The 17,997-nt window shown below is 34.6% G+C and overlaps 1 protein-coding gene across 1 annotated transcript in view; it reads right to left on the bottom strand.

The window, feature by feature from the left end:
- The window catches only part of LOC149803001 (uncharacterized), a 326,500-nt gene that overhangs the window by 221,226 nt on the left and 87,277 nt on the right, over positions 1–17,997 (bottom strand). The window contains exons 15-16 of the mRNA XM_089953863.1: positions 16,713–16,853; positions 3,758–3,901 (exon numbers count right to left, since the gene is read on the bottom strand). Of these exons, the coding sequence (XP_089809989.1) occupies positions 3,758–3,901; positions 16,713–16,853 (285 nt within the window). The remainder of the gene's footprint in view (positions 1–3,757; positions 3,902–16,712; positions 16,854–17,997) is intronic.

Here is a 17,997-nt window from a genome sequence, read left to right on the forward strand (position 1 = left end):
CATATTTTCCCCATACAACGGCACTATCTTGAGACATTTATAGGTCTTGTATCATGTCGGATACAGAACATGTTAGACTGTTTAAAATTTTGAGCATTAAAAAAAAGAACCATTCACTTGTCACTGAAAAGCTGCAGATTACAACTTGCACTTCTTAAGGAGGAATACTGCTAGGTAATATCTGATGTAAATTTATATCACAAATTACAATTGTAATGGTTTCATGGTTTGCATTGACATGCTTTCACAATGGAGGTGATTCATCAAAAGGTTATGCATTACAGAATGTTTATAATCACTGTCACGTTTGCCTGCCTGCGATTACGTAAGTCAGGAACAAAGGAATGGGTTAGTGCAATGAGTATGTCGACCCTGCACTGTTACGGCGATTTTGTTTGTACAAGAACCCCCTGTTAGGTGTTAACCCTCGCATATAAATGTTAGAAGCTTTGTTCTAAGAACAAAGGACCCTCAACGCTATTGTAAATCTTCCCGCTTCGACAGATGGCCTGAGGCTCGTCTGTTAAGCTGAACCGACTGGGGGTAGAATTGATATCCAATCAGAATTGAGGAAGAGTGGGGCCATCAATTCGAAACAGAACTTAATAGTCATTCGGACTGATAATGAATTAGTGATTTGTAAGCCGTCGTACTGGTAAAGCAGAATATACTCACTCCGAGGGAGCCTCTCGTGATTTGGTGGGAAAACTCTTAGAACATTCTAAGGACAGAAAGCTTCGTAAAGGTCAGTGAGTTATTTGCTCGATTGTTGCAGAATGTTACAGCATTGTAATTGTAATTAAGTGCAGTATGTATATTTACTTACTAGAATCATTAGGACATAGAACTACCCTTGTATTGTTTAATTTACATGCGTACTTGAGAAATGAGCTATGATTATGTAGATTGCTCGCTCGTCAGAATTAATATTGTATTTTGCTATTTAGTTACTTCGTAGTAAACTAGTGTATTTATTCATGTGATAGTCTAGATTTTGCAACTGTTGAATTAAATTGTAACTTTGGAAATAGTTGCAGTGTGTAAATTTAAATAATATGAATATTTGTGTACACTTGTGGGAGTGTAATGTACAGAAATGCATCGGATTATTGTGATATTGTTGAGAATAACGAGATTAAGAATATTTATATATATATATTGATGTGACACAATTTAGTGATTTCTGTATGATAAGTAGGATACCGCTCTTATTGCAACGTTGTTTCTATAAGAACGTGTGTGTTTTTCGATGTGCATGAATGCGTGACCAAAGATGTAGATAACCTTGATCTGATGATTGATTGATTGTTGATTTAGTGTGAGCGAGATGGCTAACACAAATGCTAATGTCCTTGTTTTTTCGTAAAGGAAGCTTCTGGGGACAGAGTAGTCAAGTCCTGAGTCTCAGAGAGACAGGATAGAAGTAGGCGGAGAACAAGCTTCGTTGAAGGAGAAATAGAGAATAGAAGTAGGCAGGGAACAAGCCTCGTTGAAGGAGAAAGAGAGAAAGAAAGGAGGAGAAAAGAAGACAAAAGGGGAAGAGGACAGGAAGAATCGGAGAACGCTGGAAGGAGGAAAGCAACTGGCGTAGTAAACACAGATGAGTAGAAACCAAGTACAGGGGAAAGCCATCTCACACTAAAATCATGTGATGAAATAGGTTGTCACATGGTCGAAAGGAAGCAGATTGGTTGAGAACTTAATACCGTTTAATTTGTATTAAACTGTTATTCTTTTGGATTTCACCTTTGTGTTCTTAATAATTTAATTGTCGGTATTGCTGACTGGGGGCTCGGAGCTTTACCTCTCTCTATCACTAATTTCACTTCCTACAAAAACGAGCCAGGGTGGGAATTCCTCAGTAATTCAAATAAATATTGGGAACATCCCACCGCAATGCATAACAGGGAGTCACATAGAACTTCACAATCACATGTATGTATGTACAGGGTTTAATTTAATCAGCACCATTCTGGCTAGTACAGATTAAAAATTAGGCAGTAAAATTAATAAACTTAATACGAGGCCCAAGTGTGCCTGATATCACTCACCTGAGCAACTGAAAAGTGTAAGGTTATGAAAGCAAACTCGTGCATTAATTAAACTATGGAGTGGAAAGAAAAGTTTGAGTTCTTATAAAACCATATCTACTATGCATAAAAAATATGAATGTTTCTGTTTCATGCTAAAATAAAATTTGATTGATTGGTTGGGATACAATATTTTGTTTAAACTCACTTTTCACCCTTCCATTTACTGAAAGTGAACAATGGTTGCATGGCCTAATTTTACCACTTTGAAGAAAGAAAAATACTCAACATGTTTTCCGGTAGTTTGATATAGAATCTCTATATAATTATTTAAATAATTTGAATTTGTTTGATACTCTGATATAACTTGGTGTAAATTTGAATTTATTGACTAGTGCTATAAAGTCTCTGTTCAGGAGGCACTAAAAAAAATATTGGGAGAAATTTTAAATTTTTAAATGAGCATGATATCTAATACTGTTACCATGAACAAAATGAAATGATCTGATCACAACATTTCATAAAATCTGGTGTGTGTGTATGTGTGTTTGTGTGATTTGCATTTTTAATGTCTCTTTATCAGCTTTTCAATTTAGACTGCTACCAGCCAATGTAGAGAATGTGCCAACAATGATGCAACTGTGTTCAAATACATAGGTTGTGAGGTATGGAGATCATGTGACAAAACAATGCTGCAAGGCAGGGTACATTCAGTTCATAAATACTGGATACTGGCTCAAATCGCAGCATATTAAAGTCACAGGTTATGTTGTTTTAATTGTTATGTCTGTAAAGCTAAACATTACATTTCTCAAATTTTGAGCAGGTAAGGGTCAACACGAAGTTACATAATTTTGTTAGTCCTGGGTTAAAGAGATTGCCATATGCATCTACATCTTTGTCTTCCTGAATTTCACGTATCTGAAAACATGGGATCCATATGATCAAAATTGAATTATGTCCTGGTGTGTCATGTGCAGCGATTGTTTTTGATCTTTAAGCTTCATTTGTTTTTGCAATCATTAGTGTAATTATACCAGACCTTAGGTATACAATTCTTTGTGCTGGAATTCACAAGAGTATCAAGAATGTAGCAAATACAAAACTTTGAGATGCTGTGGAATATACACCAATTCTCCACAATTTAAAAATAAATTACTTCTAAACTATTGCCATGTCATCAAAGATGCTTAAAAAACAGATCTTTACACAAGAAAGTAAATTTTGTGATATACTGCAGTTGTACTGAAATGATACAAGTTAATCTGCATACACTGTATATAATGAACTATACGTTTTTTGGTGCAGCATTGATTATCAAAAATGACAAGATAATAAGCTCTCTGATGATTACTTTGTGCAAAGAAATCAATAGCTTAGTAATATGATGGTCAACATTCAGAAACAAACAGTTTAAGCAAAGTTTACATTTTGCATGATCTAATTTATATATCTTACAAAATGTTTTCGATAATCATGTATACCATAATTTATGGTATGTAATGTTTATTGTTTAATGTACAACGGTCTAGGAAATATTGTGTGTAATTACTTGAACTTGAGTAACATTACATACTACCAGCCCTTTCAACTGGATTTGACCATATATAGCCATTCACACAACGGTGTAAAGAGTTAGATTAAACCCAAGTAACCTGAAAATAGCACTCAGGTGCATAAAGAAACGACAAAGTACATGACATAAAAAGATTATGCAAAATATTTACCACTATCACACAGGGATGTTATATAATATCCTGGTTGACAACCTTCAGTCATACAGAACCCATTCACAAAATTACATATAGATCCGTCTTGGCAAAACCCACATCTCTGTGCACAGTTATCGCCATAAAAACCTGATGGACATTCTGAAAAAGAAATAATTTTTTATAAATTACTGAAAGTGTTTTTTATTCCATTATACCATAGTCTTCTTTACCTGCTTTTGTACCAAAATACTAAGTGTTTAATGTGTATATTACTGTTCATGAAAGCCATAAAAGTGCCCCACCCCCTACAAGTGAGGCCACAATACCTTATTCTAAGGCATATTCCGACATAGCTGTCTCTTAATAGAGCATAATAACACTTACCGTAAGTACAGTAATTAGTTGTGTGAAACTACATTATCAGTGATTTTCATTAACCAAGAGCTATTAGTGACAAGTGGAACAAAGACAACTCAACTCAACAATTTGCTCTGATGGGTCTTAAATGAAACTTCTTCTAGAAAGTCAAGTTTTGGAGGAGAATGCAGGAAATCAGACTCATTAAAAGTCTCATAAATAATGAGGTGCAAAATAACTCTGGGTGAAGTGTAATATTCCCCAGTAAAATTATGTTCCCAGATCAAACTTAAGAAACAGTTCATTTTAGGAGCCCAAACTTTTCTAAATGAAAATCTGGATCACTTAAAATTAATCAAGGTCTCATCAATATATGGCTGCATGCCAGATTTGGTTTAAATGCAAATGAGCTTAGTAAAGTTATGTTGTAAAAGTTGACGCTGACCTATAATTGAAGACATTAATTCCTGAAAATGATGTTGTTAAATGCCAGAATCAAATTAATTTTATGATATTAACAATAAAAAACTGCATGCCAAATTTGTCTAAAATGCAAATAAGCTCAGTAATGTTATGTTGAAGAAACACAACTGAAAAGGATGGGAATAAGGTGCCATAATGATGTAAATTAAGCCAATGTGGAACACTGAAAATCAAACTTTCTCAAGGTCTCAACAGCCTGGTGTCATATGCTGTTGGTGAAGTTGTCTTGCAAAAATCAAAGGCAGGAGGATGAGTAACTCTCCTGGATGAGACAAAACCCATTAAAGGCACTAAGTCTATGAGAGGTTTCTTAATAAATTGCATCAGAATATATTCAATGGTTTGCCATGCTAGTTCCAAGCAACATCTCATGAGCAGATGGAGGTTTATTGTCAACACATTAACCCCAAGCAATGACTTTATGGGGCAGGAGGTAGTAGCCTACTGCCGAGCTCTGTAGCGTCATGGTCATGCATGATACCCTAAAGTGGGTGGTATTATAGAAAGGTAGGCAGATGTAGCTCTACAATGATACCAAATAATCTGAATATCTAGTTGCACTACAAAATACAGATAGAAAAACCTCATTTTTTGGACCCGACTTTTTTAAACGCAAAATTCGCCCATGGTTGAAATCCCATTTTGTGTCCGGATTTTAGACTTTTTGGTCTCAGATCTAAGCCAAACCGGTATGAACTGCAAACACACAGATGAGCCTTTGCAAAAAGTAGGATAAGATGGGCATTTGGAATAAAGAGTTTTCTCGATACAAAAATAATGGCTCTGTTTAGCAACCCACCCACCCAAAAAACCCCAAGGAACTCCAACTTTCACCCTTCTGCTCATGGGTGTATCAAATAGCCAATGAAAAACAATGTTTCTAACACAACTAGGCAGTATGTTATTGAAAGATCACCGGGCATTTGGTATTTTCGGATCTATTCAGAAATAGCTTTCAAAATGTCTTTCCTACTCGATTTTCAGGTGAAAATGACAAATTCTTCCAGGTGTTAATGTTTTAACCCAGCAGCATGTTCAGCATATAGGAAACATTCCAAACATGGTCCACATGTATAGTGAAGTATTTTCTTCATCATTTAATAACCACTTTTATGTGAAGTTTCCACACTGAATTATATCTTGTCTACTTTGGTTGATTTGAAAGCTAGACTATCTGTCTGTCACATGGTGAAATATGTTACAATGGTCTATCATTGGTGGTTCTTGTTCATTCCCAGCTGAACAATAACCACCAATCAGAAATTATTCTAGCCTATAGGAAGTAAAGGCAAAGCAGCAGAGAAACTTTGTGCAAAAGTCATTAATTGATATGTAAAGTACATAAACAGAGATGCTGTCAGAGTGTGCTATTTTGTAAATCATGCAAAATTTTAACGAATTCACACACTTGGTGCACAGTAATGCATGAGAACTCCTTCACAAATTAGTTGAAAGTCACAAATATGAAAATGTGCTTGGTGAAATAAACAATTTTTATGCAACCATTGTTATGTATATCTCATTTAATTCATATTTATTTTAATTTAATTGTTTGTCAGTTTTAAAAATTTTATTCTATTATATGCTGTTATGATGCAAATTTATTCGCTGGAGATGATATTTTTCCAGAAAATTGGTCAACTTGAATCATTCTTTTCATAATCACCAGGTGTTGGCCAGGATGCTGACCTTGATTCAAAATTAGTAAACAAAGTTCTATTTTTATTTAAAATGATTGGTTGTTGTCAAGGTCATGATGGGGTTTTGGGTTTAAGATGTAAACAACTTTTTTAATTTTTTTTTATTTCTTAAAGAAAATTAATGGTCTAATCAAAGCCATATTCTGTGTACATGATATAAACATGATCACGTGACCCCCCCTTCTGATTTCGCAACTTGGGGGAATTTTGAAACTGTCTTATAATACAATATAACCTTTGTTTTAGAGAGAAAGATCTCAGTTTTGGGCTTTTACACTTGGTATCAAGTTGTTTTCTTTGTTGTTGCCAGATTTTGAGTTATGTTGTTGTAGAGTTTAACGCCATTTTTCAGCACACGATAGGCTATACATGGCGGCCAGTATTAATGTGGAGGAAGAACCTGGAAAAACCCCGGAAAGAACCAACGACCCACGAGATGCTACTGGCAAGCTTTCTCACATACCCACATTAGCCAAATCCGAGACTCGAACCCACGCAGACAGAGGTGAGATGGCAGTGATCCGTAACGGAGAGCGCTTTAGACCACTCAGCCACTCGGAGCCCCATTTTGAGTTATAATTTTCTTCTCTGGAAATATTTTGAGAAGTGTTCACACAGAAAGTTTGGAAAGACATTGCCTACAAATTTAATATGGATTTCCAACACCGGAGTGCCATTATTTGTATTTCTATAAGGAACTGTAGATAAGCACAGTACTGACTACAGCATACATCATCGTCATCCATCTTGGATTTTCCATCAGGATTTGAACTTGAAATTATTAGAAGATTTGTTACTAGGACTTTTGCAAAATAATTCGTGAATTATTCTTAGATTAGTTTTGGATCTGATTCTTGAAAATGTAAGATCTTCTCCTTTTTTTCATTTTTACAGAATTGTTCCAGGAACATAAATTATTTGTTAAATTTTAAAAAGCTTGTTGTTGTCACTCTTTCTGTCTTACTGTTTATTCGAGCCTAAACATGTAACACCATTCTCGTCATGACATCTTTTTTTTTTGGTAGGAGACTGTTTACACATCTGGGTTCTTCAAGCATGACATGAATGGTTGTTAAACTAAATTTGATTTGCACATCGTGCCCTGGAATATTCATTATGGCATAGTTTGAGCCTTCTGTCAAAGAAGTTTTATGAATACATGTTTAAAATACAGGATACTTAGAAAACCCAAAATGGCTTATTTCCGGCATAGTTCATTACATTTTCATTTGGCAAATACTGGTTGATGATAGTGATAATGACAATAATTTTAAAAGTTATGAAGTATATCAGATTATTGGAGCTGGGAAGAGTGTTTATGGAGATACTAGTGAGTGATTTTGAGCCTGAAAACTGTTAAATACAAGTCAGATGGACAAAAATAGATGGCTTGACAGACAGTCACCCTTTCAGCAGTACAGTGGAACCCCGCTATAATGCAAATTCGGATATAATGCAGTCATGGCGTGGCTCCCAAAATTTCATACATTCGCACATGAAAAAAATATTTTTTTCTTCAAAGTACATGAAATAGTGTATAAAAAAAATAAGTTTCATTATGGAGAGGAGATCGCGTATGGATTCCAATTTAATATGATAATGGCGTGGTTTCTGAAATAGGGTGTAAAAAGTTTATTATCATTTTGGGGGAAGAGTTTGTGTATAAATTTTAATATAATACGATCGTGGCGTAGCTTCTGAAATTTAACAATATCACCAGGTTCTTAAAGTGTTATGCCAAAAATAAACATTATCGGAAATGTTACTTATTACTGATCCAGTAAAAAAAGCTGCCAGCATGTTTGCTGGGCTTGGTGGTGTTATTAGATGCAATCAGTTGACCAGTAAATAATGTCCACTTTATAAGCTGGAAATTGAAAGGGTATAAAATTATACATACGTTCAGCTTTAAAAAAAATATATGATAGTAACTCGTGACGTTTGCAGGCCTACTGCACTTAGTTCCCGGGTTTTACATGTGCATGGGGTTGGCTTATGAACTCATTATTAATTTCCTACTTTTTTATTAAAATATTTTACCGTTATGGAAAAGCAAGTTAACAAACACAATTCGTTCTCTGCACTTTGCGCAAAAAAATTGATTATCATCTTGGGGAAGAGATTGTGTATGAAATTGAATACAATACGATTGTGGCATGGTTCCTGAAATTTAAAATACATGTACGTGTATTTTTCTCGTACCCGGAAAAAATACTTTTTTTTTTAAAGTAAGAGAAATAGTGTGTAAAACATTTATTATCATTTTGTGGAAGAATTCGCTTATGAATTCGAATATAATACAATCGTGGCTTGGCTTCTGAAATGTAACAATTTCAGCAGGTTCTTGAAGTCTTATGCCAAAATAAACATTATCGAAAATGTTACTTATAACTGGTCCATGAATAAAGCCAGTAAGTCGTTTTTGTGATTGTCTTCAATTAATTCTGTATACAATCATTGCTCAAACAATAGGCGACATGTGTTTCTTCTTTAACTGCATACACAACCAATCAGCAGACAATGTGGTGGTTGATAAAAAGATTCTCACAATTTAATAAACATAAAAAAATGAAAGCTGCCAACATGTTTTCTGGGCTTGGCGGTGTTATTAGACGCAATTAGTTGACCAGTAAATAATTTCTGCTTTATTAGCTGGAAACTGAAAGGGTATGAAATTGTAGATGCGTTCAGCTTTACATTTTTCTTTAAAAAGTGACTCGTGACCAACGCAGGCCTACTGCACTTAGTTCTCGGGTTTTACATGGGTATCATGTTTGTTTATGAACTCATTACACTGGTCAACAGTGAAATCATTACCGACTTGAAAAGGCCCTAATCTGTAGTATTTTGGTGTGCCGAACACGAATATAACCGTGAAAAATTTGTATTGGCTCTCGTTTTGAAGATATTCATATACCTCATTTTCTATGTTTCACTGTGTAAATTTCTCCAGTAGGACTGCAGCAACATCCGGAATAATGATGTAACATTGCATAATACCATCATGCTCACATCATCCACAGTTGATTGCATCATTTTCTGATGCAATGCAATACTAATGCCATGCGGCTGCTGAAGTAAGTTGACGTCAGCAGTGTACTATACATGTGTAGGCCTATTATACTAATGCCAGGCGGCTGCTGAAGCTGACGTAAGCAGTGTACTATATAAAGCCCAATCAGATAGGTTCAGCATTTAAAATATTTTAGACGTTGTGCGAGACAGTTCAAGCTACTGTTACATAAAACTTATTATTTTATCCATTTACGTACAATAAAGAACAGTAATGCCTCGAAAGTGTGTTAATACCGCGGACAATTTTTGCTATATTTGTGGGGAAGTGACATTTGCCAACCAGAAGAAAAGTATCAATTCTCAAGTGAAGAAGGCATATTATCTTTACTTCGGATGCAAGGTTGGTGACCAAGACAAGCCTTGGGCTCCGCATATATGCTGTGCTACATGTACAACACAGCTTTCACAGTGGTTGAATTGCAAAAGGTCATCAATGCCGTTTGCAGTCCCAATGGTGTGGAGAGAGCCAAGCAACCACCTAAATGACTGTTACTTCTGCTTGGTTCCTCCTCTTTCCGGCGGAATAACGAAGCGAAAGAAGTCGAGAATAGTCTACCCAAACATTCCGTCTGCATTGAGACCAGTTCCACATGGTGAGGGACTTCCTATTCCAGAACCTCCAGCAGAATATTCTCTTGATTCATCTGACGAAGACAAAGGTGAGTCGACCTGTTCTTCTCCTGGTCCATCAGCATGCAGTGATCCAGATTTTCACTGTGGTGCATCATCAACCCCACACAGAATAACACAGGAAGAACTAAATGACCTGATTCGTGATTTGGACTTATCAAAGAACAAGGCAAAATTGCTAGGATCAAGACTCCAACAATGGAATCTTCTAGAAGAAGATGTCACAATTACTGCATATCGAAAGCGCCACCAGCAATTGGAGCCTTTCTTCAGAAAGGAAAGTAATCTGATATTCTGTTCCGATATTGAGGGCCTCATGAATGCTTTAAAAATCACTCATGACCCACAAGAATGGAGACTATTTGTGGACTCTTCGAAACTGAGTCTCAAGGCTGTGCTTTTGCACAATGGAAACATTCTTCCATCTATTCCAGTAGCGTATGCTGTCCACATGAAAGAGACATACGATAACTTAAGGCAGCTACTGAATTCCATTGAGTATAACAAGTACAGCTGGCACCTCTGTGGTGATTTGAAGGTAGTTGCCCTTTTAATGGGACTGCAGCAAGGATATACAAAATACATGTGTTTCTTATGCGAGTGGGATAGCCGAGCAAGGGAAATGCACTACATGAGGAAGGAATGGACTCACAGGCAGAATGTAGCCATTGGAGAGAAGAATATCCAACACCCAGCTCTGGTTGAGGCTCAGAAAATCTTGCTACCACCCCTTCACATCAAACTAGGTTTGATGAAGAACTTCGTGAAAGCCATTGACCGGACTTTGCCAGCATTCCGATACCTGCATGAAAAATTCCCTCGACTCAGCGAAGCAAAGATTAAAGAGGGAGTTTTTGTGGGTCCTCAGATTCGAGAGCTTTTCAAAGATGACCGGTTCAACAACTTGCTGGAAGGTGACGCGAAACAAGCATGGAATGCTTTTCGCCTAGTTTCTACAAACTTCCTCGGAAATTTTAGGGCAGAAAACTATAAGGAACTAGTAGAAGACATGTTGATGAAGTATAAGAAACTTGGCTGCAATATGTCTCTAAAGATTCACTTCCTTCATTCCCATTTGGATTTCTTTCCTAGCAACTGTGGTATTGTTAGTGATGAACACGGCGAACGTTTTCATCAAGATATCGCAACAATGGAACAAAGATACCAGGGAAAATGGTCCACTACAATGCTGGCTGACTACTGCTGGACACTCCTCAGAGATGCTCCCGAACAGCTGTACAAGAGACAGGCGAAGAAATCTAAGATGTAGTCAATGACTTGATTTTTTATAGGTAGGCTATTACAGTTGACCTTTTACTATTGGAATGCATTTCGTTATGTAAACATTAATTTCTTGCAGATTACAAAAAAACTAGAGCCAATTTTGCAATTTGACTGTCATATTCGTGTTCAGCACATAAAAATTGATAAGAATTGACTAATTTTATTTCAGTAACATGACTTTTGTAAAAATTTGTTGTCCAGTGAAAAATTATTAATTTCCAATTTTTAAAAAAAATATTTTATCATTATGGAAAAGCAAGTTCACAAACACAAACCATTCTCTGCACTTTGTGCCATGATTGGTATAGTAGTTTTCACACGTTTCTTTCGATAGTCACAAAATCTTAAGTAAAAGTTACATGTACGCTGAAAGCATGTGTTGATTGTTAATTATTCTTGCTGTAGTTGTTCAAACAAATAGGCATACAAGTGTTAATTATTGGAAATTTGCAATGGATAAATGTACATGGAAACGCATATCAGAAAATTTTAGCAGTATGAAATTTGTAAAGACACCGTTCATATATCCTGTAACGTAATGAACCGTACACGTGCTTTGTCTTTCTTAACCTAATTTTGCTGTTAATTTTTTCCACTGAATTCAGACATATAATGATGTGTGACAAAATTACTGAATAGTTTAAATATGTATGCAATTTTTGCAATGGAATTACATATTTTATGGATTAATTTCAAGCCCTGATGGTACAATATCAGACGGCAAGTAAACGGTGTTGATACTATGTGTATGCTATATATAAGACGTTGAATTCAGATACAATGATTAGGGGGAAAAATATTGAATATTATAAATCTGTGTGCAATTTTTCAATGGAATTACATGCATTATAGATGAACTGAATGTCATGACAGCACGATAATAAACAGTGTTGATACCCTATTCATCATATACCGTAGACATGAGTACATGTATATGTGCCAATGAGTTGTTCTCTCAAAAAAGTAAAATACTGCAAAACCCTGCATTAATGTGACCCCGATATTAATGCAATCCAATTTTGTGGACCCCAATTATTGCATTATAGTGGGGTTCCACTGTATTTCGAAATTAAATGTAACAAGGGTAGAATACAGAACCTAACTAAAATACAGACAATTTAAATGTAGAATGCGATTTTCATTTTTTAATATAAATCAATTTAGTCTTGCAGATTAAATACTTCAAAGCCATATATTCATATCAGGGTTAAGATTAAATAAATATGGATGAAAAAAAAATGAAATTAAGAAGTAAAGATACTAACATGTATTTGAAAACCACTGTCTGGCACAAGAAGAATATGGCATTTGATGGTCAAAAATCCTAATACAGCATTACGGAACAGATACAAAATCTGGCATAGTAGTCAGTAAACTAATCATTCAAGAAAGAAATTTTATGTTAGTGGAAATCCTATTTTGGAGCAGAGGCACCCAGAAGAGAATATCTGTGAGCTCTGGAAAATTGTACATAACAACAATAAAGATCAGTTTCCCAACATCTTCAGGCTGACAAAGCTAGATATATTCATGCCCCTTCAGAAGGAAGCACAGAACAATATTCATACACATATATTAAGGAACAGAGTAAGCTCAGAAATAATTAACGGATTAATTCTTATACAACTACAGGTGACATTTTTCAAAGCTTTTGATTTCTTTAGAGCTCTAAGAAAGTAGAGTAGGATGAAAAGAAATACAGACATGAAGTGATAGGTATATATTGAACTATGACAATTTCCTCTATCCCCTCCTTTTTGTTTATTCCCTCCTTATTTTGGTGACAAAGGGTTAGGTCCCCTTTAAGATAAAATCCTGGCAGAATCTCTCCTTAAATTGTACATTGGTAATGAGATGTTTCTGAAGCATCATTAAGTGCATAGCAAAGGGACTGGTGGCTAAAGTGAGTTAAATGAAGCCGCCATTAAATGGCCTAAAACAATGAATAAAACTCACTGACAACCAACAAGTAGTCTGCTGGAAAGTATTTTTGTTATCTTGTCATTGATGAGAACTGCATATAAATATATAATTACTCTGTGTCTATAATCTGCATACTGGAAATGCAACCAATATGTCAACATACATAAAAGGGCACTACCTACTATCAGTAGATGGAAAGACCATCAAGTTTCTATGCGTATCAATATATATTGTATCATAAGCCGTGTATTATATACTGAATCGATACATGGTACAGGTGTATCATTTCACCCCTACATTGAACTTTTAGCATTCTATGCATTTAGCTGACATAATGAAATGATACAAAGAAAGAAAACAAAGCATAAATTAGCAATTCAGCATGTTACTAACTTGCTAATACCACCTCCATTACTAAGCAAAAATAGTCAGTGGCATGCTAATTCGTAAATGACAACATGAGTTCAAGGATAGTGTGCTGTAACATGGTCTTAAATAGAGAAACTATGTAAAGGTGATAAAGTTACTCAAACTTTGAAATAAATCTAAAACTAATGTTTACAACTTGTAGAAGAATGATTGTGCAACACAAAATCCAAATTTTAAACTGGATGGTCCAATTTTAACACTAAGATGCCTTGGATGGTTTTAGGTATAATGTACATATTGTCAGTATAGCAGTGAAGCTTAAAAACTAGCGACACCTGATGGTGACAAGGGGAGGTAGTAGGAAAGACTTATTTTCCTTTGTCTATATGAGATAGACAGGAAAAGACGATTTTTGTTTTTTTAGTAAGAATGAATTCGTGAGGCAGCAGGCTTATATCCCTAATGTTCATGTGATCGGGGAATGTATCTGAAGGGGAAAAATAAGTTATTTGACTCACCAAAAGTGTGGAGAATTTATGAGTTCATGCTGAAAAATTTGTAAAGGCTCAAGTCAACAGCATCATAAAAGAGGAGAATATTCTGTAAAAACACATGGCATTCTTAAAAAGACAAAAAGAAAGTTGCCAACAACATGACACAAACAAACTTGAAAAATGTTTAATGCTTAAGAATCAAGAACTATTAATGTATGTTCTTTTGAAATAAGTCTATCCTTAAAACAAGAAGAACCTTTTGACAAATAATGTTACTTTTAAATGAAGATGTTAAATGTTTTGATGTTACATGTAGCTTTCCTATTTTTCATAGGCATACACATACTTCTTACAAATATAGTCTTCCTCTAGAAAGTCCACTCCTCTTAAAAGGCCACTTTCCAATGCTGAAGGGGTGGCTTTATATGAGAGGCACCACTGTATTGCAAAGCTGACAGAGTGTTTCTCAAGGCTTTGTATGTAAGCTTTTAGCTATTATTGCTACAAGTATTGAATGCTTTCAAAGGCTCTATTTAAAGTTACATTTCAGTCCCAGTTTCTAGGTCTATCAATAACTGCTAAATCCAAACAAAATCTGTAAATTAGAACTGATTCTTTTAACCCTTCTATCAAAATAAACCATAGTAAAATGTTATTTAAACGAAGTATTTTTGTGCAAATGCATACCACCACTGTGACCATCAAGTGAAGGAGTCATCTGATATAAACATGATACAACTGAAATTTCATTTTTAAATTTTCAGCATATTAAAGGACTAGAAGAAAAAAATGAATTGAAGCTCCAGTTTGTGTCTAAATTTCATCCAAAGTCCCATGGTTTGACCTAAGTTTTCACACTTCACTAGGGAATAAGTAACCTTATGGAGTTTTGGTACAAATTTAACTGAGCCTTCATTTTCAGTAGACTTTATCAGTCAAAAAGAGTACAGTGAGTTAATGACTGGTAAACAGGATACTGGCTAGCGCCATCCCATAACAAAACACTAAGTAAAATATTATTTATTAAAACAACACTGCATGTAAAGCTCCTATAAAACATCTGAGTTCTTCCTTTTGGGCATAATGGATTATTTTCAGGTACAAGTTCACAATTCATTTATGAGCTTTGGAGATTGGAGTAAAGATATTTAGATTATCTAGTTCCAGGTTGAGCTTTGTACATGAGGAACAAGTCACTGTATTTTACTCCATCTTTAAAAAGTAATGATCTGAGTTTGACAAATAAACTTTCATTGGGTGTTGAATTTTTTTTCTTCTCAAAGATTATAAGCCACACTATTTTGCAGGCATTTAAAAGTGAAGATGAAGAATGTCCCAAAATAAAATACAGTAAAAGGAAGCTATTGTAAAAAGTAATTATTTGATTTTGGTGTTTAAAAATAGTTAAAATTCAAGTGAGCTGTTGAAAGTGCACTGAAAATTTGGTTAAAATCTAATGATAAATGTGGAAGCTTGATGCAGTTTGTACAACCCTGTCAATTTTCTTTTTTCAATAACTTTAATGAATTTGTCAAGGTTTTCAAGAACTTTTTCTCACTTTGTTTATCACTAATTAAAGTGGTACAAAGGTAGAAGAAAACTGTATAATTGTTTCACTACAGCAATGGGACACTATTTCATCTGGAAACTACCAGTGTCATGCATCTTTACATTCAACTTTTTTTAAACCTATTTTTGAATTATTTATGGAAAATATATAAATAATGAAAATTCTGTATTTAGAAAGTGATTCAATTTATTCAGTTTAAACTTTTTCGTATTCCCCCTGATAAATTCAATGTGTTTTGGGCAAAATCCATGGTTTTTTCCAATAAATTCAAGACTTTTCAACCATACCTTTTTTTTAAAACTTAAGTTTTCAAGGAAACCAACTTAATTTCAATGATTTTTACAAAGAATGTAGAGTTTACAGAAGGATTTGTATTAACAGTCTCTGTTACAATGATCAAGGGCCAAAACACAAATAATATACAGAATCTGCTTATCATCCAACTCATCTGGCTTTTTTAAAGATGAAGCTTCATAGTCAATTCACTTGAAATCAATACTAAATGAGGAACTTATAGGTTCTCATTGGCAATTTCTATGCTATGATGATGAGATGCAACTTCACAGTTGTGTATCTGACAGCAGTACCTACTGCCAAGATTATCAAGTGTCACAAATCTAAATAAATAATGTACTCATCACTGAACTTGTCCAAGTGCTATTAGATGTTAAGCTTCATAGCAAATCTGATTGAAATCTAATTATAATGTGGAATCTAGAGAGTTCATACCATTATACATTAGCCATAACTATGTGAAGATGATTCAGGACCACAAGCTGAAGAATTAGATACATGGTGCTTCATTTTAGCATTTCTCAGAAACACAGTATCAAATGTAATGCTGTATATGTGGCCTTCAAATGTTTCTGCATTAATTTTGAATGGAAAATGGTGAATGAAGAAACTACAGTACACTCATTATAATGCTGTTCATCTGAGTCACAGAGTATACCATCTTACAGTGAGACTGCATTATAATGAAGTATATTATACAATAAGTTTAATACTACATAATTAAAAGAAAAATAAACAAAACAAATCAGGTAAGGTATTAAAAAAACACTGAAGTTAAAAAATATAATTACCAGTTTGGCAAAATTCAGTTATATATCCTGGGTCACACAATCCATCTGGACACCTTCCATCTTCCTTATTACATTGCACTCCATTCTTACAGTGTCCACATACAAATTCACAAGTCAATCCATATGTTCCATCAGGGCATTCTATAGAAGAAAAAAAAACACAATAAAACCAGAATGGCATATATTAAGAATAACTAGAAATCGTGTTTGTAAAACGTGTATGCCCTCACTAGTTTCATGTGATGTCATTAGATTGTTATGCAAACCTCAAATGTCCAGATTTCACATAATTTAAAATATTTCTATAATGGCCTACTAGTTATTTATATATGTATATATAAACATACACCACTCCCTCGATAACTCGCACCCTGATAACTCGCAAACCCACTCATAATGTGGCGCCAGGCATGGATCCCATTTTTAAACCCGAAAATACCCCAAAAATGTATCCCTATTTGTTGAACTTGAAGAAAATCGCGATCAAAATTGGTAACGGAAATTTTGATGTATCACTTGTTTTATCATTGAAAACGGTAGATAGGACCTGGAAATTTTAATCAACACTATGAAATATCAAATTTAAAAATAACTCATACAATTTTTTTTACATTTTCTTTCCAAATGACATTCCTAGTACACCGCAATTAACGATATGTAAGGAAATTTCGATCAATGAAACTGTCTCTTACGCCAAGCGAAGTCAGTACTTTGATAAATAAATACAAATTAAATAATTTTTTTATCAACTGAAATTTGTGTTCTAGTTCCATCTTTTAGTTCCTTTTAAGTGTAATCGTCATAAGTGCAATATGTCCTCTTGTAACTAAATGTAAAATGCGTCAATCTACCGTAACAGCTATGTCCGCGAGCGATTCTCTGAGAACCTAATTAAGTGCCGACCGTATTTTGATAACTGACTTGTGGAAGTATATCTTGTATTGTTGCACTAAATTAAAAAGCTGGCCTCCTTTATATTATGACGTTAATTATGTCTTTTCAATAAAAAAAAGGAGGTGGAATAAAATAAAAGTAAAAGGCACAAAAATTGGACTAACATAAAATCTAGCGGCCTAGGTCATATGTCGGGTGAACTCACTTCATTTGATCAATCAAACACTGTAATAAACGTTACTGTGTATGTAACAGAAACTACCTTAAATTAACCAACTCTTTCATAACTGTGATCAAAGATAACAAGGCAGCAAAGCGAAATGAATACTTCGTAAACTAAAGAGCTTGATTTCACAGATACGGACCATTGTGGGCAAGCGAGTTTCAGAGA

The sequence above is a fragment of the Sinohyriopsis cumingii genome, chromosome 3 (genome assembly GCF_028554795.1).
Source record: "Sinohyriopsis cumingii isolate HCF-2022 chromosome 3, ASM2855479v2, whole genome shotgun sequence".
In the NCBI taxonomy this organism is placed as follows: Eukaryota; Metazoa; Mollusca; class Bivalvia; order Unionida; family Unionidae; genus Sinohyriopsis; species Sinohyriopsis cumingii.